The sequence below is a fragment of the Polychytrium aggregatum genome, assembly GCF_025602895.1.
Source record: "Polychytrium aggregatum strain JEL109 chromosome Unknown BJ171scaffold_42, whole genome shotgun sequence".
In the NCBI taxonomy this organism is placed as follows: Eukaryota; Fungi; Chytridiomycota; class Chytridiomycetes; order Polychytriales; genus Polychytrium; species Polychytrium aggregatum.
The window spans coordinates 257858-281194 of NW_026516244.1; the positions used below are offsets into that span (position 1 = coordinate 257858).

Here is a 23337-nt window from a genome sequence, read left to right on the forward strand (position 1 = left end):
GCTTGGCTTACCATGTTGACGAGTCGATCTTCATCAATGCCATTCACCACTATCGCATGTGCCCTCAAAAGGATGCATCCCAGAGCCATCCGAAGCCGCAGAAGAGGGCGGTCTCGCCCTTACGGATCCCAGCAAGAAGGCCACAGCGAAGAAGTGGGCTCCCGTCCAGACATCGACCATCGTCCGTCCAGGCGGAGGGTTCCGACAACCGACCTCGCCCAGTAAGCAGCCATGTAAGTCCTTCTCAAGAAGTGCCGGTCTGGTCCGACCGCATGCCGGCCAACAGAGGAAAGTTTTGCGTGAGCCTCCAGCTTTCGGGTGCGAAACCGTTCAAGACGCAAGTTTTGCCGAGTCGCGATGGAGGGCGACGCTTAACGCTCTATCCTCGGCCGCAGTTGGTTTTGGAGGCTTTCCGACAGCATCGTATCTCGACAAATCGCAGGGCCTCAACAAGCCTGTCGAGAGCACCCTCAAGTCGCCGGTGCAAATGCCCACGACATCGTACTTGGACAAAGGCCCGGCCCTGAACACCCCGGGGCCAGGCATTCCCCGGGGCCCCTCCAGCGAGCAGTTTGCCAAACAGGCCCGGCTGCGGCACAAAAAGTCTGGCATTTTGGAGTATACCGACTACAGCTCTATGGAGGAGTATGTTAAAGACGGAGAGGAGATGTACCGGCCCAACTAGACGACGCAGCTCTCTTTCTCTCAAGCGTCGAGTGTCGAGCGTCGAGCGTCGAGCGGCATCACAACTGTCTGTGGCATATCGGTTGGCTCTGTCGTCTATGGCATTGGCCGCAAGGAGCGCATCCTTGCCATCCCAACAGCCGCGGTCGCATCAGAGACACCGCTCGGAAGTATCAGTGATAGAGTCCTGGAATCGGAGGCCCATCACCACCACTGGTATCTACAACATTGTGTCGATAGACTCACAGCTGTATCAGCGCTGGATCTCGCTCCAGATACAGCTCGGGTCTCTATATTCTGAGGCCGACTAGGTTTGCTGTTATTGAGTGGGGCTGAATCTGTACGTTGTTGAGTTGCACTTATTGTCGCCGACGCCGGCCACAGAGACCAAGCTGATCTCTGCAACACGGCTTAATAATGCACAGCGTCCATTCATGGTAACATGTGTTTGGACCTGTGCCATTCACATGGGCGATCAGAGGTCCCGGTAGCGCCGGGCGATGGTGCTTTCCCATCCAGCGGCATTCTCAAAACCATTCTGTCCCATCTGGTAGTCGAGCATGGCTTGGTAGATCTCTCGTGAGTCGTTCATGACGAATGGGCCGTGTCTGGACACAGAGGGAGAAGTAGAGTCAGGTATCGGCGGCAGGACATCCACGGCCGTCTTCTCGACACTCGCGAGTTGCGCCATGTTGGTTTACTATGCTGCTTGACACCACGTACTGCACGATCGGCTCGCCGATGGGCTTGCCGGCTATCAGCACAAATCGGGCGCTCTGGTCCTTGGTCTCGACACGGATAGTGCTCCCGCCCCTGGATAAGACTAGCGTCGAATGCGGCTCGCCCTTGGTGCCTTCGGATCCGAAGAGTGCTGAGCCAGAGAGTGTGTAGATGAAGCCGGTGTAATCTTCGGGGATTGCCTGCACGCCGGTAACAGGAAGGAGTTGGTGGGAGATGGACAAACACACGCCGGGCATGAGTCGCTACCGTCGACGACGATAACTCGAGTGCGGTCGCCAGCATGGCATCCGCAGACTCCGCTGGAGGTCGTAGTGTGGCTCCAGTCGTTTAGCGCATTGATGGGCCAACAGAATAAACAAAAGCCACTTGGGACCGGCGTGCGTCCCTACCTGCTCGACAGACTTGTTGGCATCCATGTCGAAATCAAGATAGTAGATCGGAATGTAGGTCGAGACCTTGGCCTTGACGCCCATGCTCTCGCCCGCAATGACCTTGACCCGAACGCCGCCGTCCTGGGAGCTGACCTTGGGCACATCCTTGTCCAAGAGCTCCTGATACTTTGGCGGCACCATCTTGGCCGACTTGGGCAGGTTGACCCACAGCTGCAGGCCCTTGGCCGCCGTATTGCCATCGGGCATCTCGGCATGAACGATGCCCCGACCGGCAGTCATCCACTGCAAGTCGCCAGGACCGATGCGGCCGCGGTGGCCGGCAAAGTCCTCATGCGCCACTGTGCCTTCAAGCATATAGGTGACTGTCTCGAATCCTCGATGCGGATGGTCGGGGAAGCCAGCGGGCTTTCTGACGCTGAACTCGTCCAGCATCAGGAAAGGATCCAGGTTGCGGAGTTGGTGGGTGCCGATGGAGCGGCGGACCCGGGCACCGTCGCCCTCGGGCTGCTCCGTCGAGACGACGACCTTGGTGATTTTCTTGGATGTGCTCATTCCTGGATGGGTCGGTGAGATGATCGAGGTGCAGCCTGGTCGAGGCTTTCGAACCTGGGCGCCGCTGATTTCCTTCTCGGCGAGAACCACGTCGCTTGCTCTCGCTCTCTCCTTGTCCCAGATGGCACTGTGGGACACATGTTTTGAGCCGGGAATGTCGCCGCTGACCACGACGAGCGAAGGCAAGAGTATCTAAATGTATTTACGCAGAGTTCGGCTGGAGCACGGATGCGTCCTGGCTATGCTGAGCCGATGTTCCCGTTCATCTCTGTTGTCGAGCTGCGAGTTCACAGGCTCCGCGATGCGTCGATATTCCCAGAGCATCTCTTGGTGCTGCTTGGTAGTGGCGATAGCCTCAACTCCATCGGCCTCGGCAGCCCAGCTTTGTGCCCCCGGAGTTCGAGCCACAGGTCGCCGCTCCCGTTCTCCAAAGGCCGTGTGAGGACAATGTCCGTGCATTTCGTGGAGATAAAGTCTTTCAGCGAACGGATGCGGTGGTTGCTGGCCTTGAGGGAGCCAAGGAGCATTGGTGAGGTGTGTGAAAGCAGCATTCAAAGCCCTCAATAGGACTCGAGCGCTGGCCAAGCTGTTGGCCGGCGGACTTTCTCGGGATCGTAGTAGCAGCCATGGCACGGCTAAGAACAGCATTACGCGAAGCGGCTCCATTCCTCAAGGTGGCCAGATGGAGCCATGACCTACTTTGATATCGGCACCGATCGAACTCAGGGTCCTTGGGCCTGCCTCCAGTGCTTGGGCGATCCTTGTCCTGGCCGACCTCTGTGCGCAAGTAATCAAAGAGACCAATCTATCAACTCACTCGCTTATCAGTCCGGCAGCTCACGAGTCGGTCGATGGGGTGGCAGGAGCCGATACTAATGTGCCCGTGATGGAAACTGACTGTGGAGGATGTTCCAGCATACAACCACTTCTGGCGCAAGCGCCGATGCGGTCAGAGTATCGCGCATATCATACCTCAGTCGAGCTCAACTCGATCGATGCTTGGGCCTCTGTCTTGCCTTTGCTCCTAGAGGCGGTGCCGTCCTTGACTACCGTTGATGAGGGTAGCTGCCCCCTATCATCCACACAGGTTGTCTTGGAGGAGAATTCAAATGTTTTGTTGTCTTTAGTCCGGGCCGTATCTCCAAGTGAGTGTATGCCCACCACTTTATCGATTCGGCGCAAGTGAGCCCCTCGACACAGCCATCCGCTGACTCATCCAGTGTACCTTGAGCAGCTCTTCCGTCTGCGCACGTGGCAGTGACCGCTCTGTGAGTAGTCCAAGTGCCGTGCCGGTCGAGACAGAAAAGTGTAATGTCGACGGAACCAGCCCGACAAGAGGGTCGAGGGCGGCGGCCTTGGGAGGGCTCGCGCGGGCAGTGGGATAGTCGCACTCTATCAGCGACTCGGCCAGCGGTGTAGCTGCAGCATGCATCTTGGATGGACCCGAGGAGATTCTGGAATGTCCGTGAGATGGCGATGTCGTTGTATCAGTGGCGCTGCGAGTGGAAACGCTTTCGACTTTGTAGTCGACCCGGGTATGGGAGATTTGCACTTCATCGCCTGCAATTCCAAACGGAGCGTTTAGAGCTTCATAGCGCATGTCCGATGCATTCATATGGCTGGGCACAATCCAATATTACAGGCTATGAGCATACCGGCATCACAACCCACCTGAGGTATCTGTAGCGCTGCATGTGGTGGTGAGCTTGGTGGTCGAGGGCACAGCGATCTCGCTCCATGGGATGAGCTCGCGGACACAGTACCGGAGCGCTGAGCCACAGCAAGTGGATGGTATCGTCAACGACTCAGTCCAGAATCGCTGTCCGTGCACATCTCCCACCTTGCAGTTCCGACCATGCTTCATCATCGGTACATCGGCGCTGTGGCTTACCATCGGATATGCGTGGAGGATGGATCAAAACAACGTGGTACTGCACCGACTCGAGGAAGCTGAGACAGCTACCAAAGTCTCGGTCTCCGCTGATGAGATAGATGGAGTGCGGCGGCTTCTGGAAGAACGATATCTTCATCAACTCGCACAGGATCGCATTGTCGGCCGCCGACTGCTCAATACGTCGCAGCATTAGTGACAGGCGAGCTGTGTTCGTGTCCAGAGTCGGAAGAGCTTGCGTCTCAACGAGCACTCACGGGTCGTCTGGACGAGACGTTTTGCAGGGCCACACCACAATCACCGAGCGCCGTCTTGACAGCTCTGTTCATGAGCTCCAGGTCCGCTGTGCAGTTCAGAGGTATTAGGAGAGAGCGAGCAAAGTCAATTTCGGTCAAGCCGCTCGGGTGTCTCTGCGTTGGCTGAGCAGATGTGTGGGCCATCAAGGGACTGGGTCTACCGATGGCAATGATGTTGATGAGGGTCTCCTTGCGGCCGAGAATCAGATTCCTCAGCTGGCGGACGACTTGTGGCGGAGAGGTGCCGCTGGGAACGGCACAGTTCTCAATGTCCCAGAGGATATGTGCACGCTGGGCCACCTCCATGCGATGCTGCAGGGGGCGGTCGGGGCCTCCGTCCGGAACTGGGATGCTGCGGTTGGGGAGAGCGGTGGCAGAGACCGGCGCAGACAGAGCCAAGCTGGAGCTGTGCTTGGCTTGAGGGATGGCGGCCGGCACGGGTCTCGGCGCAGACCAGATGGAGGACGACCTGCTTGATAGAGGCCGCGGCCTGGGGCTGTGGGAGCAAGAGGGCGAGCGGGAAAACAGCGGATGCTGTGCGGCAGGCGGCTCATGGATCCGCTGCAACACAAGCCTGGGCCGAGAGGACGGGGCAGGCCAGCGAGCCGGGCAGAACATCTGTGCAGCCAGGGCCTGTGAGCGACGCCTGCATCGACGGCATTTATATCCGCCGGCGCCGTCGAGTGCACACCGGGCCTGTCAACGGCCGTTCGTCCTGAGTGTCAACCCGGCCAAGTCGACTTCAAGTCGATTCGGCGCATCCAGCAGTCACGTGCTTTCCACACACACACACGACAGGGGCCCTCCTCGTCGCCTGTCGTTTCGGCAGCGGCCTTGCCTGTTCTTGCCTCCATCTGCCTCGAGCACACACATCTGGTCCAACCAGCCAACCAGCCAACCAGCCAACCCGCCAGCCAGCCAACCAGCCAGCGTCCTCATCACCCCAGCCCCGGCCGTATCGCACCACAAGTCTCGATCGCTGCATCTAGCCAGCATGTCCAACAACTTCTTTTCCACCCAGAAAAAGGGTACGCTCTGTTCGCGCCGACAGCCCCGCATATCGCTGTCTTCCCCTTCGCTTCCCCTTGGCTGCCCGGGCGATGGCTGGCGCTTCGCTGGGCGGATCGTCGGTGCAGATCGTCGAGGTGCACAGGCTCAGCCTCAATTTGGGACAGCAAGATGCCCGGGCTTTCTGCAAGCCAAGCCGTGCGGCGTCGCTGCCATCGGGTGGCTCGCCACTCGCCCCAAGGTAGATTGGCTCTGCGTCGATACTAACTGCATATTCGACTTTCCTATGCGCGGCAACTCGGCCGCTACATCCAGGTGAAAACTATGAGCTCCGTATGGATCTCAATAGCGAGTACCAGCACATCCGCAAAGAGGCAGTCAAAAAGGTGATCGCCAACATGACCATCGGCAAGGACGTCTCGAGCCTCTTCCCCGACGTCGTCAAGAACATGCAGACCGACGACATCAAGCTCAAGAAGCTGGTATATCTCTATCTCATCAACTATGCCAAGAGCGAGCCCGAACTGGTGATTCTTGCCGTCAACACGTTTGTCAAGGTAGGCCCATCCCCGCGACCAGGACTAGCTTTCAAGGCCGGGACACCCTGCCGCGACCGGGGGTTGCTCGGGGTATTGGATTCAGGTGCTGCCCGACTAAGTCCCGCCTTTCTCAATCTACGCAACAGGACTGCGACCACCCGACCCCGCTGATCCGTGCACTTGCCATTCGAACGATGGGCTGCCTGCAAGTCGAAAAGATCCTCGACTATCTGATGGAGCCTCTGAAGAAGGCCCTGCGGGTAAGGCTACCCAGCGATGAGCCATATCATGGGATCGCTAGGCTTGCTCTTGCTGAACCAAGATGCGATGAGCCGTGTAATGGCGCTTGTATGCAGCATGCGCGTCGATGGCCCGAATCGCGTCGGATCTATCACGGCGCATGCAATTCTCCTTCCGCTTTACCATCCTATGTTTCTCGCCTTCCCTCCTTCGTATCGACTCGCTGGCTCTCGATCTCGGAATCTTGATGGACCGAGCGTTCTTGCCACCCCGACTCCGAGCCTCCCCATCTGACACCCGAACCTGCCTGAATTTCCTGACAGGACGACGACCCATACGTCCGCAAGACCGCTGCGCTCTGCGTCGCAAAGATCTTTGACCACTCGCCTGCAGTTGCGATCGAAAATGGACTCATTACGTATCTTCAGGAGATGCTGACGGACAGGAATCCGATGGTTCGTTGCCCCATTGTCCGAGCCAAGATCGTTCGCTCGCTCGTGGCATCTTCCCGACGACACCAGCGAAGAAACCGGACCCTGGGACTCACAAAAGTGTACATGTGTGAATCTTGGCACCTTGGATGTCCTTAGGTCATTGCCAACGTCGTGACGGCTCTGATGGATATCAGCCAGTCTGCCGTGCACAAGGACGTTTTTGTGCTCAACAGCTCGGTCCTTGCCAAGCTTTTGGCTGCTCTCAACGAATGCACCGAGTAAGTTCCTGTCGCAAATCGTCGCAAGCGTTCATCCTCCAAGTACTGTCGCTTCCTGCATCCCCGTTGGTTTCAGTGGCCTTTCAAATTGTCACCCGCGACTGCAGATTGCTTATGCATCTCGGTGGACGCAATGCCTCGCACACGTTTCTGACAATGTCGTGTGTACTCTGCCCGCTGGTACGAAGGTGGGGCCAGATTGGCATCCTGTCATGTCTGTCGACCTACCGACCTGTCGACAACCGTGAAGCTGTCGATGTGATCGAGAGAGTGATCCCTAGACTGCAGCACGTCAACGCCAGTTTGGTCTTGGCTGCTCTGAAGGTAAGGCGATATCGGCGAACCATCGCCTTGGACAGCTTCTTGGATTTCAGTGCCGCTAGCCGTCTCCTTCCGAGGTCACCGTCCTTGCGTTATCGAGCCATCTAACTGACGTGGTCCGTGGCTTGGTGTCCAGGTGCTCATGGTGTTCCTCCCCTACATCACCGATCAAGAGCTCACAAAGACAGTGATCAAGAAGATGGCGCCGCCTCTCGGTGTGTATCCGGCTTGATTACTGCACGATTTTGTGGCTCGATGTGTTCTCGGCAGCCTTCGAACCACTGTGCTGACCCGCCACCTGCATAAAACCTCGGCGCCCTTGAATCGCAGTCACACTCGTGGCTACGGTCCCGGAAATTCAGTATGTCGCCCTCCGAAACATCAACCTCATCCTCCAAAAGCAGCCCACTGCCCTGACTCAGGAGATCCGAGTCTTCTTCACCAAATACGACGACCCTCCCTATGTTAAAGCCGAGAAGCTCGAGATCATCATCAAGCTCGCCTCGCCCGATAACATCGACCAAGTTCTCTCGGAGCTGAAAGAGTCAGTGTTGGCGCATCGCTCGACGTCTGCAAAGAGCAATCCGTGCGGCGCGCATATTACGTCGTGCTTGATTCACCTCGTGTGGCATGGGCCCACCACGGGCGCCAGAGCCAAAGAGCCTCATTTTCGCAAAGCCCTGACACGCCTTCCCACGATTGCTCTGCTGCCATAGATATGCCAACGAGGTCGACGTCGGCTTTGTTCGCAAGAGTGTGTCGGCAATCGGGCGCTGTGCCGTGAAGGTCGACGGAGCCGCCGATCGGTGCGTCAACGTTCTTCTCGATCTGATCAAGACCCAGGTCAACTATGTGGTCCAGGAGGCCATCATTGTGATGCGCGATATTTTCCGCAAGTACCCGCACCAATACGAAGGCATCATCTCTGCCCTGTGCCAGAACCTGGACGTTCTCGACGAACCCGAAGCCAAGGCCTCGTTGATTTGGATCATCGGCGAATATGCCGATCGCATCGAGAATGCCGAGGAGCTACTGGAGTATTTCTCAGAATCGATCACGGCCGAGAGCTCTACGGTAATGATGACCCATCCTTGGTCATTGCGTTCATATTGCTGCACCAGACACAGGGGGAGGTGTCTGGACACGCATGGCCCACTGCCGCCACTCATGACTGTCCATGCATGCTATCATCGGTAAAATAGGTTCAAATCCAGCTCATGACGGCGTGCGTCAAGTTGTTCTTGCAGAAGCCAGGCTCGGCCCAGCAGCTTGTCCATCAGATCCTCCAGAACGCCACCCAAGCCAACGAGAACCCCGACATCCGCGATCGTGCCTACGTCTACTGGCGTCTGCTCTCGTCCAACCCGCAGATCGCCAAGGTGGGCTATCCCCTGTCGGCCTGTCGTGCGATACCGCCGCTCTGTCCATATCGCAGCGGGGTCGTGTTGTCATGATCTGCCTCTACTCTGTCTCCGGCGTGTCTTGTTGATCGGATCTACATGCATCTATTCCTTTCTCGTCAATGTTCAGGCTGTTGTGCTCGCTGAAAAGCCCCCTATCCAGCTGGACACCAACACGGTCAGCGAAACACTCCTGGACGAGCTGATCTACAACATCGGCTCCCTGGCTTCGGTTTACCATAAGCCGACCATTCTTTTGGGCTCTACCCAGGGTCCAAGCACTGCCGGCGCGTACGTATTCGGCTCTTCTTGGACTCACACTCGCACTCGCATGTGTTGCTGGCATTTGGTGGCGCCGGATGGACCACTGTCTATTTCCATCGAGCCTTTGTTGCTGCCACGAGGGCTTCGCTCCCGAGAGTGCTCGACAGCCTGTGCTTTATGTCTCCTCTCGACTAAATCCTTGCATGCCATGGCTATCAGCGGTATCGACGGCGGCTTCGAGGCCGATGACGAGATGCAACTTTCGTCGGAATCCATCAACCAAATTAAGGCTGCCAGTGCCGGCAATGTGGATCTGCTCAGCTTGGACTTTGATGCCCCTGCCGCCTCTCCTGCAGCCGGCATAGCATCCACGCCCCTGGGCAGCCAGCGTCCGGCTCCTGCCAAGGGCGGAATCGACGATCTCCTTGGGTTGATGGATCTTGGCCCGGAAACCGGCGCTGCACCCCCCATGGGACCCCTAGGCTTTGGCAACCCCATTGCTGGTCTGGGTGGACTGAACAGCCTTGTGAGTGGAGCCCAGGTTTCAAAGGACGGCTACGCCTTCCCATACACCACGCTGCTGGCCGCCAGTGCTGCGCAGGGTTTGCAGCTGGAGGTGAGTTGCACACCTGCTTTCGCCATCGGTTGAGCTCTATTGATTCGGCTGTGAAGCCCGCGCCGCCAGTGGTTGATGCTGACGACTGCGGCTTTTTTCTTGTCTCTGCTCATCGGTTTCTGTATTCAGGGAACGTTCTGGCGAAGGTGAGGACGGATGAACTGCTCTTGCGTGCCGACACCCCTGCCTGTGATCTGGATGCTGCTTGAGCAAGGGTGGGAAGGGGCGGTGCTCGCCATACTGACGCTTCGGAACCTGTTGGCCCAACAGAAATTGTGTTCCCTTCCTGGGACTCAAGATCACCAACCTGGGCTCGGTTCCCATGTCTGATTTTGCTATTCAGTTCAACGTCAACAGGTACAATGCCAATCAATGTGCAAGACGCAGTCGCTCCTGTATCTCGAGCGGCCATCGTCTGTTGAGGAGCGTCTCTGCACTTGCTTTCTACAGGATCTACCTCTACAGCACCTGCTCTTTATTGATCAGCATTCTGCTTTAGTGCATCATGATGACTTGTGTCCACCATATCGATTGCTAACCCATGTCGTCTCGGGGCGCGTGTCGTCTCCCGCCCGGCCGTTTGATCCTGCTTCTACCACTTTCCAGCCTCGGAATCACCCCGTCCGCTCCTCTGATCGTGCCCAACCCTGTACCCCCCGGCCAGACATTCGAGGCCTCGATCCCGCTTTCAAATGCTGGACAAGCTCAGCCGATGGATCCATTCAACCTGATCCAAATCGCCATCAAGAACAACGTTGGCGTGTTCTACTTTGCCGTGACGGTTCCTGTGCACGTTCTCTTTGTTGAAGATCAGGGACAGGCCAGCACCAGCTTTGGCCAGGTCTGGAACGACTTTACGGCCGCTTCGTCACAGTTCCGACTGAACGGCATCAACTTCAACCTCGCCGAGTTGACCAATCGGCTGCAGGTCAACAACGTCCATGTCGTTGGCACTCCGGATCTCACTGGGGTATGGTTCGCTGCGTCGGCACTGGAGTCATGAATGTTATGAATGGAGCTTGGTAGTGACCGACAGTGCTTGCAGAGCTGCCTTTGTAACGACAGAGTCGCCTGATGTCAGCCTTGACCGCTCTATCGTCACGGTTCTGTCGTGATGGTCGGCGTGCTCTGCTGGCCCAGTACATAGTCTGTGGGAGAGGAGGATCTTCCGGCGGGCGATATTGCTTGGCAGCATCAGATGCACCTTGAGCCCACTAACGCTCTGCCTCTGCGATCGCATCGGTGAAATCCACAACGATTCTTCTCGACGCGGGCTGTATCGCATTTGCTCTCCATTATTGGAACGACTCGGTCCCTGCGGTCACTCCTGGCGCGGTGGACCTGCGGCTGTCTGCTTTCTATCCCACAACCCAGACCATCAAGACGATTGCCAAGGTCTTCAACAACGGCGAGTTTATCGCCGCAGAGCTGCTGGTTCAGGGCAACTCTGTCGCTGTCAATGTCAAGTCAAAATCAGGGGATCTGGCCAAGTTGCTCCAGCCCTCGCTGACCGGCATCCTCTCGTGAGGGACTGTGGCGGCTGTCTCCGAATGACGGTGCCCTCGGTGGGCGTGCCTTGATGGTGGTCATCGTCTCATGGCTCCTCATCGCTCTGCAGCCAGAACGAAACTACTTGGAGCGTCTGGCTTCGCTGTGGAAGGCAATGCTGTCGCTCTATTTCTTTCGGCTTTTTTTTCTTTCGCGTTATTCTGCCCTCGGGCCTTCGACCATGGCGACAACTTGCCCGGTGTGCCAAATGATGGCAGCGAATACATACAGCGTTTCCAAGAAAATTAAGGACCATCACTTGTCAGTGGCTCGCCGATGGGAGGCTGTCGATTCACCTCCACCAGCCCGCCCAGGTGGATGGCTATACTGCCCTGCGATCGCCCAACGGGCCCACACTGCCGGCGACTGCTCTCTCCCCCTCCTCTGCCCACCTATGCTTCTCTGCTCTCTGCTTCTGCTCTCTGCTTCTGCTCTCTGCTTCTCTGTCCGTTGTCCATATCCTTGGCTGCGGCATTGCACAGCCGGCAGCCACACTTGTCCAGACCCATCACGTGGCACGTCCGTTTTTTTCTCGGACCCCGGCCTCAGCTCCCCGCGGGTTGCTCTCGGTCTTGTTCTTTCCCTGCACCATCGAGACAGGGTTGCTCTAGACGATAGCAGCGTAAGCGTTTGTCCCGGCCCCCCTGCGTGGTGTGTCTGTCTCTGGATGCGGCCCTGAGTGGCCGCCGGGTGACAGCGGCAGTCCAAGATCTCCAGCACAAAGCCGTCTGCTGGCCCCCCGACTGTCTTTGGCCGACAGCCTCTCCGAGGCTGGCTGGCCGGCTGGTGTGGCTGGCCTGGGCGTCGCTTTGCAGGGCCACATCAACGTTCGGTGACTTGCTGCAGCCCTCTGATGCAACACTCCCCACTTGTCTTTGGTGGCAGCTCTGCGCCGGTCCGCTCGTATCTGTGATTGGATTGTGGCCAGCACACACCCTGCACAAGCCGACTGGGATCAACCTCAGCCTCGATATATATATCTATACACCGAGCCGTAAGTTGGCCTTGGCTCTCCTTTGCACTGGCGACATATCGCCGATCCGCCAGAATGTGTTCCCCCTCCACTGAGCGGGCATTTCCGTCGAGTCTTCGCCGAGCCGGCCATTGTTGGCCCCCCGATCAGCCTGCTTGCCCCGTGATATTACGACGGACCCGTTGACCCGAGACGATCGGCCGCGCTGTGCGTCGATCGGTTTCCAACGGTTGTAGAAACCAGCTCGATTTTGAGAGACGAGGGACAGAGCTGCCGCACGGTCTCGGTTTTCAATCGCTACAAATCAAGGCGATACTTCTACATTGCCTCGACTGACAGCCCCCCTCTCCGGCCTCGTGGTCCTGTCCAGGTTTCTCAGCAAAGTGTTCTCTCTCGGGTTCCAAGTTTCTCCAGACAAGCAGAGTACCTGAGGCTACAGCGCCGTCTCTGGTCAACTACGCTGTTCGAGACATGAACGCCTACTCTGGGGCTTTCGCCCATATCAATGGCATTCCGCCGACAAACACTTCATCGCCATTTCAGCAAAATCAACCAGTCTCGGGATACTATGCGACTCCCCAAGGCCATTTGAGCATGCAGTCCCAGTCCCAGCCCCAGCCCCAGTCTCAGTCTCAGGCTCAGGCTCAGTCTCAGCAACAGCAGCAACAGCAGCAGCAATACCAACAAGCACATGCTTTGTTGCTCCAGCAGCAGCAACAACAGCAGCAGCAACTCCAGTCTGCAGCGTATGCGTCGACGGCATTTAATCCGCCCTCGCTCGCGTCTTTCCACGGCTATCCGGCGGGCCAGACCCTTCAACCGGCGGCCCAGCTCTTCTCTGGCATACTTCCACAATCCGGTCAGCAGCCAATTCCTGCGGCCTTTCCGCAAAGTATCTTCCCTCAGCTCGGCATGAGCCCATACGGGTCGGCGCCGTTTGCGCTGGCTCCGTCGCAAGCCCAGCCGTGGCCAGGGCTGTACAATCCCTCGGTCGCCATGCCCACGGCCATTCCAACCTCGGTTGGCGGTGTATCGGCTATCGCCCAGTCGGCGTATCCTCAGACATACAATCCTGTGTCGCTCCCGCTCCCGCCTGTTACGACTGCGGCTTCCTTGGCCGGAGTGACCTCTGCCCCGCCGGCATCGAGCCAAAAGGGTATGCGACCGTTGAGCACTCCTAAAGGCCGCTCGTCTCAATCGTCCTCTCGAGCCGAGCAAGGCTACTCAAAGCCAGGATACAGTGGCCAAGGCGCATCTAGCTCGGGTACATATGGCTCGTCTTCGGCAAGCTCTGCTGGTGCTCGTGGATACAGTGGAGGCTCCGGCGCCAGTGGATTGCCCAGCAGCTCGAATGAGCGCTACGCAGGCTCAAGCGGATATGGCCATTCCTCGGGCTCGCCCTATCCGGGTGGCGGCGGCGCCGACCCAGGGTACAAGGGGTCTTCTGGGCCCCACAAGCAGCCGTACGGCTCCGATCGCCGCTTTGATGCCCCGACGTCGCAGCCGTCGCAGTCTCCGGGTGGATCCTATGGTCGCTACGGCAAGGCGGAAGAAGCCCACCGAAGCCATCCCCCGCGTAGTGATCCGGGTCGGTCCAGCCGAGATGTGGGCTATCGCGGCGAGCGTGACCCACGGCGAGCCGAGCCGCCGCCAATGTACGGCCACTACGAGCGGCGAGGACCGCCATCGCCCGAGCGCCGGGGCCTGGTCCGCAGGGAGCGTAGCCCCTTCCGAGGCGATTACGAGCGAGATCCATATCGCGAGGCGCCGCGGGACGTTGGTGGCCGCTATGATCGCCCAAGCTATTCTTATCCCGCCGATCGTCACACTGATGATCGGCGTCATGATGAGCGATGGTCAGATGATCGGCGCTATGGCCTTCGGCGCCCCGATGAGCGACGGCCTGAGGAGCGACGCTACTACGACGGGCCCTCGGATCGGCGCTATCCGTACGATTCGGACCGCGATGGTGCGGCCAGACCTCGACCCTCGCGAAGCTCGCACCCTGAGCAAGGTCCCTACTCCCCTCGGTCATTGGCGTCAGACCGTTCCGACCCCCGTGGGATGGTTCCACGGCAGCTGTCATCCCGCCCGGAGAAACGATATCCTTCCGATCGATACGATGGTCCTGGTAGCCCGCACGATGACTACAAGGTATGATAATCTGTAACCCGCTTGGTTGGCGCGGGTGTGCGAGTGTGTGAGAGTGCTTCGCTGTGAACTCTTGGGAACTGCGTTTCCTAATCCAAGTTCCCACAACTGCCTGTACGCTGGCTGATGCTGTCGATATCTTGGTCCGAAACGACTTGGCAATGGGATCGAACTCTACAGCGCCGACGAATTGACGACTATGATGCGCGCCGACCCCTGCCCGCAAGACCCGTAAGTTCGTATCCTCCTCAAGACCGCCGTTATGGTTATAGCGGCAGCCGACTCTCAGACGCACGGGACTACACGCCGCATCCACGCGTCGAAAAAGTCACCGAGTACTACCGCTCCAGTTTCATGGAAAACCCATGGGAAGAGCTAATGAAGAATCTGAGCAAGAGTAGTCCATCTGCGCCAGCGGAGAACAGCGGAGGCACAGGGTCAGATCAGAGTAGGACTGAGGCAGAGAAGAACGAGGCGAAAGCCACCGACGCCTCCGAAGGCGTCATCTTGGACAAGACGGCATCGCACGATGGGCTGTCTCAACAGGCAGACGCAGCCATGGGTCGCCCCGTCTTTGACGGAAACTTTGGCGACAGTCATCCTGGCGATTCAGACGGCCTTCTGGACAACGAGGATTTGCAGGATGATGCACCTCGTGACGACGCAGAAGAAGACAATGTATACGATGCTGAAGCAGATGCGGATGCGGATGCTGGTGCTGATGCCGATGCCGACGCTGGTGCTGCCGATGCTGGCTCTGACGATGGCGCCGACGCCCATTCCATGACTGAAGAGGCTGAGCAAGGATATGCCGATAGCCAAGGAGAAGAGTACGCCGACGGCGAGCCGAGCTTTAATGCCGGCGAACACGAATATTATGATGACGAACAAGATTATGCTGGCGACGAGCGAGCACGCTATAACGACAGCGGCCACGCCTACGATCCCGCACAATCGGACCAGCCGGCGACCCCGTCCATGGTGCCCTTGGGTTCCGACCCCGATGGCGGAGATCAGATCCTGACAGAAGTAGATGATCGCTATGCATTCGCATCTGCGGATACCAGACAGCACTATCAGACACGGACAAATGGTCTTGAGATCACTGATCCGACGGACGAGGAAGCCTATCAAGATCCCGATATGACTGACGACGGAATGGACGACCATGAGAGTCGGTCACTCAAAGTTCAGTTCGATGACGATGATGACGATGATGACGATGACCGCGACGAGCTCGGTATCGATGAAGCAGCTGCTACCCACGAAGCATAGACGGCGCTGCCGCCGACACCCAGAACAAGATGCAGTTGGCGAATACTATTGTTAATCAGGCTCAGCTCCACCAAGCGCCTCAAGCTGTTGACGATGCCCCAAGCGGCGATGCTGCAAGCGTATGCTCGGCGTGGTAGGATGAACGGCTCGCCCGACGAGAGCCCCTTGACCACGCTGCCGCTTTGGCTTACAGCCACTGAGAAGGTTCGTGATTGGTCCCTCTCCCCCCTTTCAAGCAAGAGTTTGCTGCTGTGGCTCTGCATGCAGAGCAAGCTGCACTCGAACACTATGGGCCAGTGATCGCGGCCCCCCATCAATATACATCCAGTGTCTCCTGCGTCGACGATCGGTTGTGACAGCGCTGTTGTCTGTGAGTGCGATCACCGTCGCGATTGCATCCTGCCGCTCCCATGCAAGTTTGGACGATCGCGGAGACGGCTGACAGAATCCACTGTACAGCCGTGCAACCACGCCGAGGCGGGGCACACCCGCGACCGAAGCCCGTGGGCGGCGGCCTGCTCGGCTGATCAGAAATGAGGTGTCTGCCACGGCTAAATTTTCTGGCTGCGTGGCTTCAACACCAGCCGGGGAAATCGGGCAATTGGACAGACAAGCGCACACGGGTGGGCTCGTCCAGAGAAGCAAGGCGGCGGGAGCAAGGCGGTTGGCAAGAGCGGTTGGCAAGACTGGACAGACGGCCCCAGGGTGGGGCAAGCGAAAGCCGGGCAACGGGGACAAGGCCGATGCACCCGCGCCAGAAGAATACGCACACAGGCCCAAGCACCGGCCGGTGGTGCACGGCGGCTGGCTCGGCGCCCGACCTGTGTCGATTACGAATAGGTCGCAGCATGCCGCAGCCGCACGCATCGGCCTCCCCCCCCCTCGCATGCAAGTTTCCTCTGCACCAGGCTGCCGAGACGGGCCGGTCAGCAGCGTCCGGCCAAGCACGTTGCGGACACGGCGGCCCAGTCCCCGCATTCGGCGCCTTGTTGCGGTGCCGCTGCGCAGCGCGCCCACAGCGCCGGCCCGGCGCGGGCTGCTGACTCCTCGGCCGCTGAGTGGTCCGCCGTGCGAGGATTCATCCGACGCTGGCCACTCACAGCACGAGGGTTTATCCAGTGGTGCCGCGCCGAATCTTGGTTTTGCTCTCGCGGATCTCGCGTCGCACGGCAGGGCAACCTGTGGCGACTGTGGTGACTGTGGCAGCTGTGGCGACCGGGCTATTGCTGGTCAGACCAATCACCCAGACCTCCTCGGTCGGGCACACCCATGAAACCCCCCGGGCACAGCGGCTTTCAAGCTGCATCGGACATCCACCTTGGAGAGACAACCAGTCCTCCATTGCGCTTGCAGGTCGTCGTCGTCTTGTCTGCTCGCCGCTCTCTCGTCACATCCACCCGCCGTGCACCGCTCGTCGTTGTCCCACGCCTTGCCCGTGCTTGCTGCTGACTCTCGCCGCCCCTGCATCTGTGTTCAGCAGTTGGCCCGCCCGACACAACTGCCCCGCCGGCCCTGGCAACAGGTTCGTCAACAAGGGCAGTGTCGGCAACGCTGCTCGTTTCAGCGATTCATCATTGGCCCGATCGGCGCTTTCGCTCGATATTGCGGATGCTCAGCCATCTGGCGCCCTGACTTGCCGCTCCAATCAACCGCTGGCTCGTTCTCGACCCCGACCCCTCGAGATCCAGCCGTTCCTTGGGGCTCATCGGCGTCTACTTTTATCTTTTCCCGTTGGTCTGGACTGATTTTCGGGCGACTGTCCCAGCTTCGTGCCGCGATTCCATCGGTTGCTGCCGTCGAATCCTCAACTGCTTCCCGCATTTGCTTGATCTGCGTGCGAGCCCTATCTGGTCCGCCTGGCTCCAAGTCTCCCCCCCCCCAACCTCCCGCTGGCCTCCGTTCGTTTGTCGTCATCTGGGATTCTTGCTTGGCTCTCGCGCTCGTCCATCGACTCGTCCATCGACTCGTCCTTTGGCGGATTTCTCGACTGTCTTTCTGTCTCAAGTCAAACTCGCCGCACAACACCCTCCGTGTCAGTCTTCTGGGTCGGCCGCCCGCTGTTTTCTCTTCGTGCCCTTACGCAGGGCCGTGGTGCCTTCTTGCTGCTTCCATACCGTGTTTAGCCCGGTTCTCGGTTGATTTCGTCCTCAAGCGCCGCTGAATTTTCACCCTCTTGCCCTTGCCGCCCCTTCCGCTGGTCGATCCCGGTCGCCGCTCAGACTGCCCTGAACATCCGCGTCGCTCGTGTCCATCCAAAGCCCGCGATTGTGGCTCTCATCTCGTTGCAGGAGTTTGGTTAATCTTCATCGCCCCATCCGGCACCGCTACTGCTTTCATGATCGCAAGCGACGACAGCTCTATGGTGAAGTGTCTTCCTCCCGCTGTGCTTGCATCCTTCGTCGCTATACATCGCTCAGTCAGTTACCAGAGTAGCCTACCCCTTCTTGTGCGTTGATGGTCGATCCTTTCGCCATCGAACAATCCATTGGCATCAACAGATGCCAGCCCCCGTCCCTTTGATGGCTTGGATCCCCAACAATTCCCCAGTCTTGCTTTGCCCGTTGCTTTGCCCGTTGCTTCGTCCGTTGCTCTGTCACCAACACCACGGGCGTCTTCTTGGATAGCCGCTTCGTTGTGTCAATATTTGCACTTTTCTGCAGCGCTTTTTGGAGCATGCAGGCATTTTGAATCTGTTGCATTTTGATTTGTTGCTCAGCCCGTAGTCTGTCAACTTATTTTGATCGAGCGAGCGGCAGGTTGGCTTGGGGGCCGTGTTGGTATTGCTTGGCCGCTTGGCTCGGTTATAAGCAAGCCGGCGATGCCACGCAACGATCGGATGGCTCGATCAATCGACTTGGGCACCTCGACTTTCTCGAGTTCAGCGTTCGCTTGTTGGCATACGTTAACATCCCTTATCTGCTTGCGTGCTTGTCCGTGTAGTTTTATCTCTCGATTCTGGAACACCCGTACCAAGTCCGGACCTCGGGCATGGCTGCCTCCGCAACGGGCCGTTCAATCGATCCTGTTCCGATCCTGCAGCTATGTTTCCGTGATTCCCAAGGCAACGTCTTGAAAGAGTTAGTAGAGCCTGTGACTGATCGGTTGGTGGACGACATCGGTGAAAGTGGGTGGGAGCCAGACAGCGATCATCGTCGGCTCCTTCAAGGTTGAACAACTCGTTGGATGGGACGCCACCGTGGCTATCGCAGACGTTCGACGGCCTTCACACTGGACGCTGGCTGCTTGGTCAGAGCCTCTCGGTTATCAGCGGAGGCATGATACTTTCTTGGCTCGACGCTGGCTCGACGCCGGTGATCCAGCAGCGACGAATGCGACTCGGGACTTGGAGGCGTTTCGGAATGGAGCTTGGTCTTCTCATACTGCAACAGAGTCCATATCGTGGTTCTGATGACAACGAGGCGCTTGAAATGAGTCACAGCAGACAGGGCAGCTGGGAAGTGGCATGGGATTGGTGCCCAAAACGGAGGCTCTCCAGAGAGCCACAGGAACAAGAGTTCAAAACGAGGCACAGGATTGACGCTCGGGACTGCTGCATGAGCAGAGTGGTATTGGAATCCTTGACGAGTCTTCGCTGGTCGTCGGCGGCGACAATGCTTGCAGAATCCCCCCATTCTTGACTCTATCGACACATCGTCGCTTGCTTCATAGCCCGTTATGATCCGATATTTCATCGTGAATCAGCTGTCATTGGCCCGGTGACTGCGTGCTCCAGCACTGCGGTTCCTATGGTTGCTGCCTCACGGCTTAGACCTGTGCCTGCATGGGCTCTAGTTCCCCCCCTTCCTTGATCCACCCCTTTTCACAAACTGCCTCACATCATACCTTTACTTTGCGTCGTCCTCCTTGTGCATCGCTTCTGATAGCCATCGCGGATACTCGATCATGACGCGGAAGCATTCGTGTCCGGAGGCAACCAACGCATGGCGCTGACCGGACACTGTTGAGGCATATCAAATACGAATTGGACAAGATCGACACAGCGTATCTCGACGGATGTAGAGATAGTGGCACCAACGACAGAGCGCTGGGTGCTGGGTACTGGGGTGTTGATGCTGCAGGGCGATGTTAGACCATTTTGGCTGATGGTGTTATGGTGTGGATGTGGATGTGGATGTGATAGTCGTCGCTGAAGTTGTCGCAGGTGCTGCAATTGCGGGGTCTGCGGCCCCGTTTGTCGGTGACCATCGTCTGACACTCCGTTCTCGTTCTCTTCTGCCTTGGAATAAACCCTGTCGCTGCCCTCCTTCGCCTGGCAGTGGCGATGCAGATGTCTTTTCGGCCGCGACATTCTTTGTCGTTCATGTTCGGCTCTATTCCGCCGATGGCTCTCATGAAATTGACGTTCTTCGCTCGCAACGAGGATCACACGCTCCTCGCCGAGCATCAACAACGGGAACAACATCGGCAGCAGCAGCGGCAACAGCAGCAGCAGCAGCAAATCTGACAAATCTGACGACGCCAGCAATGATGGCGATACCTCAGAACAGTTCGACATCTCACGATTCTTTCGATCGAGTCTACGGCCGTGGTCACGAGCATGATTCAAGCAGCCCAGCCAAGCTCGAGCCCAGCGGCACCACGTTTGCATCTGCGTCGGCTTCGCGGCTGCCGCATGTTCACGAGATTCGCTACCCATCGGACGCTCATAGTAAAGAGCATGCGCCGAGAGCGTCATCGCACGATCTAAATAGATTAAACGAGGGCTACGGGCCTGCTGCCAATATCAAGTTTGAAGAGGACGGCCTGTCGCAGGCTCCGTGGGACTATTCCCAGCAGCAGCAGCAACACCACCATCAGCACCGCCACCAGCAGCAACAGCACCAACACGAAGATTCTACCGTCGACCTCACGCCGCTGTTTGGCAACCTCGTTTCGCCGAGCTATGTGGCTCGAGATCTCGATCAGCGACTCGGCATCTTCTTCATCTTTGGCAATTTGTGCATCCGCCTCGAAGGATCCTTCCGACTTCGGTTTACCCTGGTTGACTTGCGTTTGTAGGTGTCCCTTCCCTTCCGGGCTTCCTTTTTTTCTCTGGTGGGCGAATGAGCAGATGGGTGGTTGGCTGCAGATTCGCATTGATGTCGGCGTCGAAGGATGTTGGTCCGAACGATATCTTGGTCACCCGATGGATACCGAGGTCCAAAGGCACCAGGTGCTGGTCGAGGTGGCGCTACCGTTGATCTCCCCAGGCCCGGTTGCCGCCAGGCTTCCGCCGCAATATCCCTCGGCTTTGGCATTTGCCTCGTACGTCTGACCCAGCCAGCACTCACGACAGAGCTCACATTGAGCTTTGCACTTGTGCTGGCGATCGATTGCGGCTCTTTTTTTCGCGTGGCCGTTGCAATTGGTTGCTCGATCTGTCCTGGAGCATGCTTGAGTGTCGGAGCGGCGGATTCGGGTCTGCAGCACAGTCGTCGCTGAGGTAGAGTTTCGACAATCAGACTCGTAGTAGCTTCCCCAGGCGCGCACTAACCTACCTCTTACCCAACCCCATTGTCGTCGGCCATGGCGTGTCCCTCCGTCCCGCTTCGACACTTTCAACGTCTCGTGTCGTCTCAACCCGGTCTCATCTCTGCTTGACGCTCTCGCGTGCACGATCATTCGGGTGTCCCAATCGTACGATGTGCTAGATCCGAGCAGCGACCCGCGCCTGTCGTGCTCTCCTCGGTGACATCCGACGTATTTACCTCCCACAACTGGAGGACATTTCCCGGCATGGCAAGTATGTACAGTTGGTTGCGATCGAGGATTGTTGTGAGTGCGTCTCGGGAGTTCGAGCTTGGTCTCTAGGCTGTGGGCAGCCACCGAAGCCCTTGCGACGGGGCCGCCGATATGGATCTGAACGAAGAGTGAAACGGGTGGTTGGGATGGGTAGGTGCAAGCTCGACCATCGACAGTCGCGTATTCAGGCCACGACATACACCGGACCGCATCGCATCGGGCTGCCTTCCGGTTTGCAAGGGTAGAAGGGCGACAGCCGGCCCGCCCGAGAGGATCGACGAAACCGGTGTATAATGGACACGGATGCAACAGAATGGGGGTGGGGTGCAGCCTGCGAGCCGAAAGTCAATATCAAGCAGCAACCGACTCCGTGGCCAAGGGATAGACAAGAGACAGTCGTGCTCACCGCAGAAGCCCCGGCCGAGCCTGCTTGGCGGGCGATGTGAATCAACGATCACTGACGACGCAACCCCAGCCAATCCACCCGGATCCCGTGGATTTGGATAGAAATGGACGACGGAGGGACGGAGGGACAGAGGGGCAGAGGGAAGGTGGGCAGCATACATACAAACCTGCTAACAGCGATGCCTCGCTCTTCTGACTTATTCGTGAATGGTCTACTCTCCGCTGCACGGGCTGGGTTCTGCCCGTTGCGGACCATGTCCTATCGGCTCCTGCATCGACGCCTGATCATCGCGATACAGAGATCACTCCGCTCACCCGGCACTTGGTCGATCAGGGGATTGTTAAGATCATTCGCAAGGCCCAGCCGGTTGGCGAAGCACGGCAAAACGGACGCAAAGACCGGCCCAAGCCGAAAGGGCATTGAGCAGGAGGGCCGTAGCCACCGACATCAGTCACTTGCAAGGACTTTGATCCTTTCTAGCCTTCCTCCCTTCTTCACCCTCCATATCTTTTTCTTCACTCAACGAGCTCCTCCACAACCTGCGCTACCAGCCATTTCTGTACCTGATCCACCTACACAACCGAGGCCACAGAGTCTGGAGCCATCAATGATACCACCCTAGCTGCACTTGGTGCCGATCTACCTTGAAGCTTCAACAGCATGTCAACCAAACTCAGAGACTCAACAGATGGCCACAACACTCTCGTCATCAGCACCACAAATCCAACTCTGCTGCATCCATCAATCAAGCGTCCGACTGTCGATTAATTCAAAGATGCCCGATCAAAGGCCGGCTCCAGCAGACGGCCGGGATCTGGTCACCCCACCTCATCACCCCTTCGCCAATATCCACAACTACTCTGACGTCCGGGATGCTGGCTGTGTTCAAGAGACCAGCAGCAGCGACACTCACCTCGAGCACAACATATGCTATCGACCCAAGGCCATCCTGACGATGTGATCGAGGTTTGCCTTGCTGGTTCGTCTATCGCTACCAGAGGCAGCGGGCAAAGCAGGCCGACCCGGAAGTCCCTCAGCGTGCCGGCGATCGAGCTTGCCCTGCCGACTGTATGGGTTGCTCCAGCCGCAAGGCGAAGATGTGGCTGCTCGGGCGCTCGAGCCTGGGGGCGGGTTTATGCAAGAGGCTCCGGGTTCTGGCACCCTCCCAAACCCTCTGGCTGATTCCACTCACGGTCAAGGTCAGTCCTCCATAGGCTATGTGTCAACTGCGCCGCTGGGCGACGGATTCTGTCGGTGCAGATGCCCCACATTGCCCAGATGAAGCACGGATCTCCTCGGGAATCTGTCCGCTCCTTCGCATTTACCTCGCCAGCACGGAGGAAACGAGACAGTCGTTGGAAAGGCAAGCGACAAAGCGACAAAGCGATATCGACAGAAGATCAGCCTCCCTCCGCAACACATATTTGCGGCCTTGACGAACTAGAGGGTATCAAGGGTACGGATCAATGCGCCCTAGCAGATTGCTCCAGCATGAACACCAACAACCGGATCCATATTCACTCGGTTGACTTATGGGTCGATGCTCCTTGTAATATAGCTTCATCCAACCTCCTCCCCCCGAGCGA

General features: G+C 57.9%; 5 protein-coding genes across 5 annotated transcripts; 3 read left to right on the forward strand and 2 right to left on the reverse strand.

Moving 5' to 3' along the window:
- Positions 1-1159: 1159 nt before the first annotated feature.
- Positions 1160-2369, reverse strand: BJ171DRAFT_427844 (RmlC-like cupin domain-containing protein; the record flags this gene model as incomplete). The annotated part of the gene is made up of 3 exons (XM_053107828.1): positions 1160-1292; positions 1408-1604; positions 1815-2369. The coding sequence occupies 3 exons, from the start codon at positions 2367-2369 to the stop codon at positions 1160-1162; spliced, it is 885 nt and encodes a 294-aa protein (XP_052963251.1).
- An 816-nt stretch (positions 2370-3185) lies between these two features.
- On the reverse strand, positions 3186-5261 carry BJ171DRAFT_219325 (uncharacterized protein). Its single transcript, XM_053106468.1, has 6 exons — positions 4718-5261; positions 4518-4603; positions 4261-4432; positions 4041-4139; positions 3595-3929; positions 3186-3461 (listed from the first exon to the last, which is right to left on the reverse strand). The coding sequence occupies exons 1-6, from the start codon at positions 5172-5174 to the stop codon at positions 3336-3338; spliced, it is 1275 nt and encodes a 424-aa protein (XP_052963252.1). The 5' UTR covers positions 5175-5261; the 3' UTR covers positions 3186-3335.
- Positions 5262-5488: 227 nt separating this feature from the next.
- Positions 5489-11449, forward strand: BJ171DRAFT_519339 (adaptin N terminal region-domain-containing protein). Its single transcript, XM_053112336.1, has 16 exons — positions 5489-5584; positions 5880-6121; positions 6250-6363; positions 6667-6798; positions 6934-7055; positions 7244-7379; positions 7513-7591; positions 7707-7920; positions 8093-8450; positions 8579-8755; positions 8907-9067; positions 9260-9656; positions 9786-9802; positions 9927-10013; positions 10263-10626; positions 11031-11449. The coding sequence occupies exons 1-16, from the start codon at positions 5551-5553 to the stop codon at positions 11181-11183; spliced, it is 2787 nt and encodes a 928-aa protein (XP_052963253.1). The 5' UTR covers positions 5489-5550; the 3' UTR covers positions 11184-11449.
- A 1381-nt stretch (positions 11450-12830) lies between these two features.
- BJ171DRAFT_519343 (uncharacterized protein) lies at positions 12831-15944 on the forward strand. Its single transcript, XM_053112337.1, has 2 exons — positions 12831-14331; positions 14509-15944. Exons 1-2 carry the CDS (start codon positions 13090-13092, stop codon positions 15601-15603), a joined length of 2337 nt encoding a protein of 778 aa, XP_052963254.1. The 5' UTR covers positions 12831-13089; the 3' UTR covers positions 15604-15944.
- A 1699-nt stretch (positions 15945-17643) lies between these two features.
- Positions 17644-20682, forward strand: BJ171DRAFT_219438 (uncharacterized protein). The gene is made up of 3 exons (XM_053106469.1): positions 17644-17965; positions 18544-18680; positions 19881-20682. The coding sequence occupies exons 1-3, from the start codon at positions 17939-17941 to the stop codon at positions 20620-20622; spliced, it is 906 nt and encodes a 301-aa protein (XP_052963255.1). The 5' UTR covers positions 17644-17938; the 3' UTR covers positions 20623-20682.
- The last annotated feature ends 2655 nt before the right edge of the window (positions 20683-23337 follow it).

Coding starts and splice junctions, on each gene's coding strand:
- BJ171DRAFT_519339 (XM_053112336.1), top strand. CDS start 5,551: ATGTCCAACAACTTCTTTTCCACCCAGAAAAAGG. Junction 6,122..6,249: donor CCGTCAACACGTTTGTCAAG/GTAGGCCCATCC, acceptor TCTACGCAACAG/GACTGCGACCACCCGACCCC. Junction 7,056..7,243: donor GCTCTCAACGAATGCACCGA/GTAAGTTCCTGT, acceptor GCTGGTACGAAG/GTGGGGCCAGATTGGCATCC.
- BJ171DRAFT_519343 (XM_053112337.1), top strand. CDS start 13,090: ATGAGCCCATACGGGTCGGCGCCGTTTGCGCTGGCTCCGTCGCAAGCC. Junction 14,332..14,508: donor GCCCGCACGATGACTACAAG/GTATGATAATCT, acceptor CGAACTCTACAG/CGCCGACGAATTGACGACTA.
- BJ171DRAFT_219438 (XM_053106469.1), top strand. CDS start 17,939: ATGATCGCAAGCGACGACAGCTCTATG. Junction 17,966..18,543: donor CAAGCGACGACAGCTCTATG/GTGAAGTGTCTT, acceptor TTGTCCGTGTAG/TTTTATCTCTCGATTCTGGA. Junction 18,681..19,880: donor CAAGGCAACGTCTTGAAAGA/GTTAGTAGAGCC, acceptor TTCGCCTGGCAG/TGGCGATGCAGATGTCTTTT.
- BJ171DRAFT_219325 (XM_053106468.1), bottom strand. CDS start 5,174: ATGTTCTGCCCGGCTCGCTGGCCTGCCCCGTCCTCTCGGCCCAGGCTT. Junction 4,433..4,517: donor ACGTCTCGTCCAGACGACCC/GTGAGTGCTCGT, acceptor CGTATTGAGCAG/TCGGCGGCCGACAATGCGAT. Junction 4,140..4,260: donor TCCTCCACGCATATCCGATG/GTAAGCCACAGC, acceptor GCTGTGGCTCAG/CGCTCCGGTACTGTGTCCGC.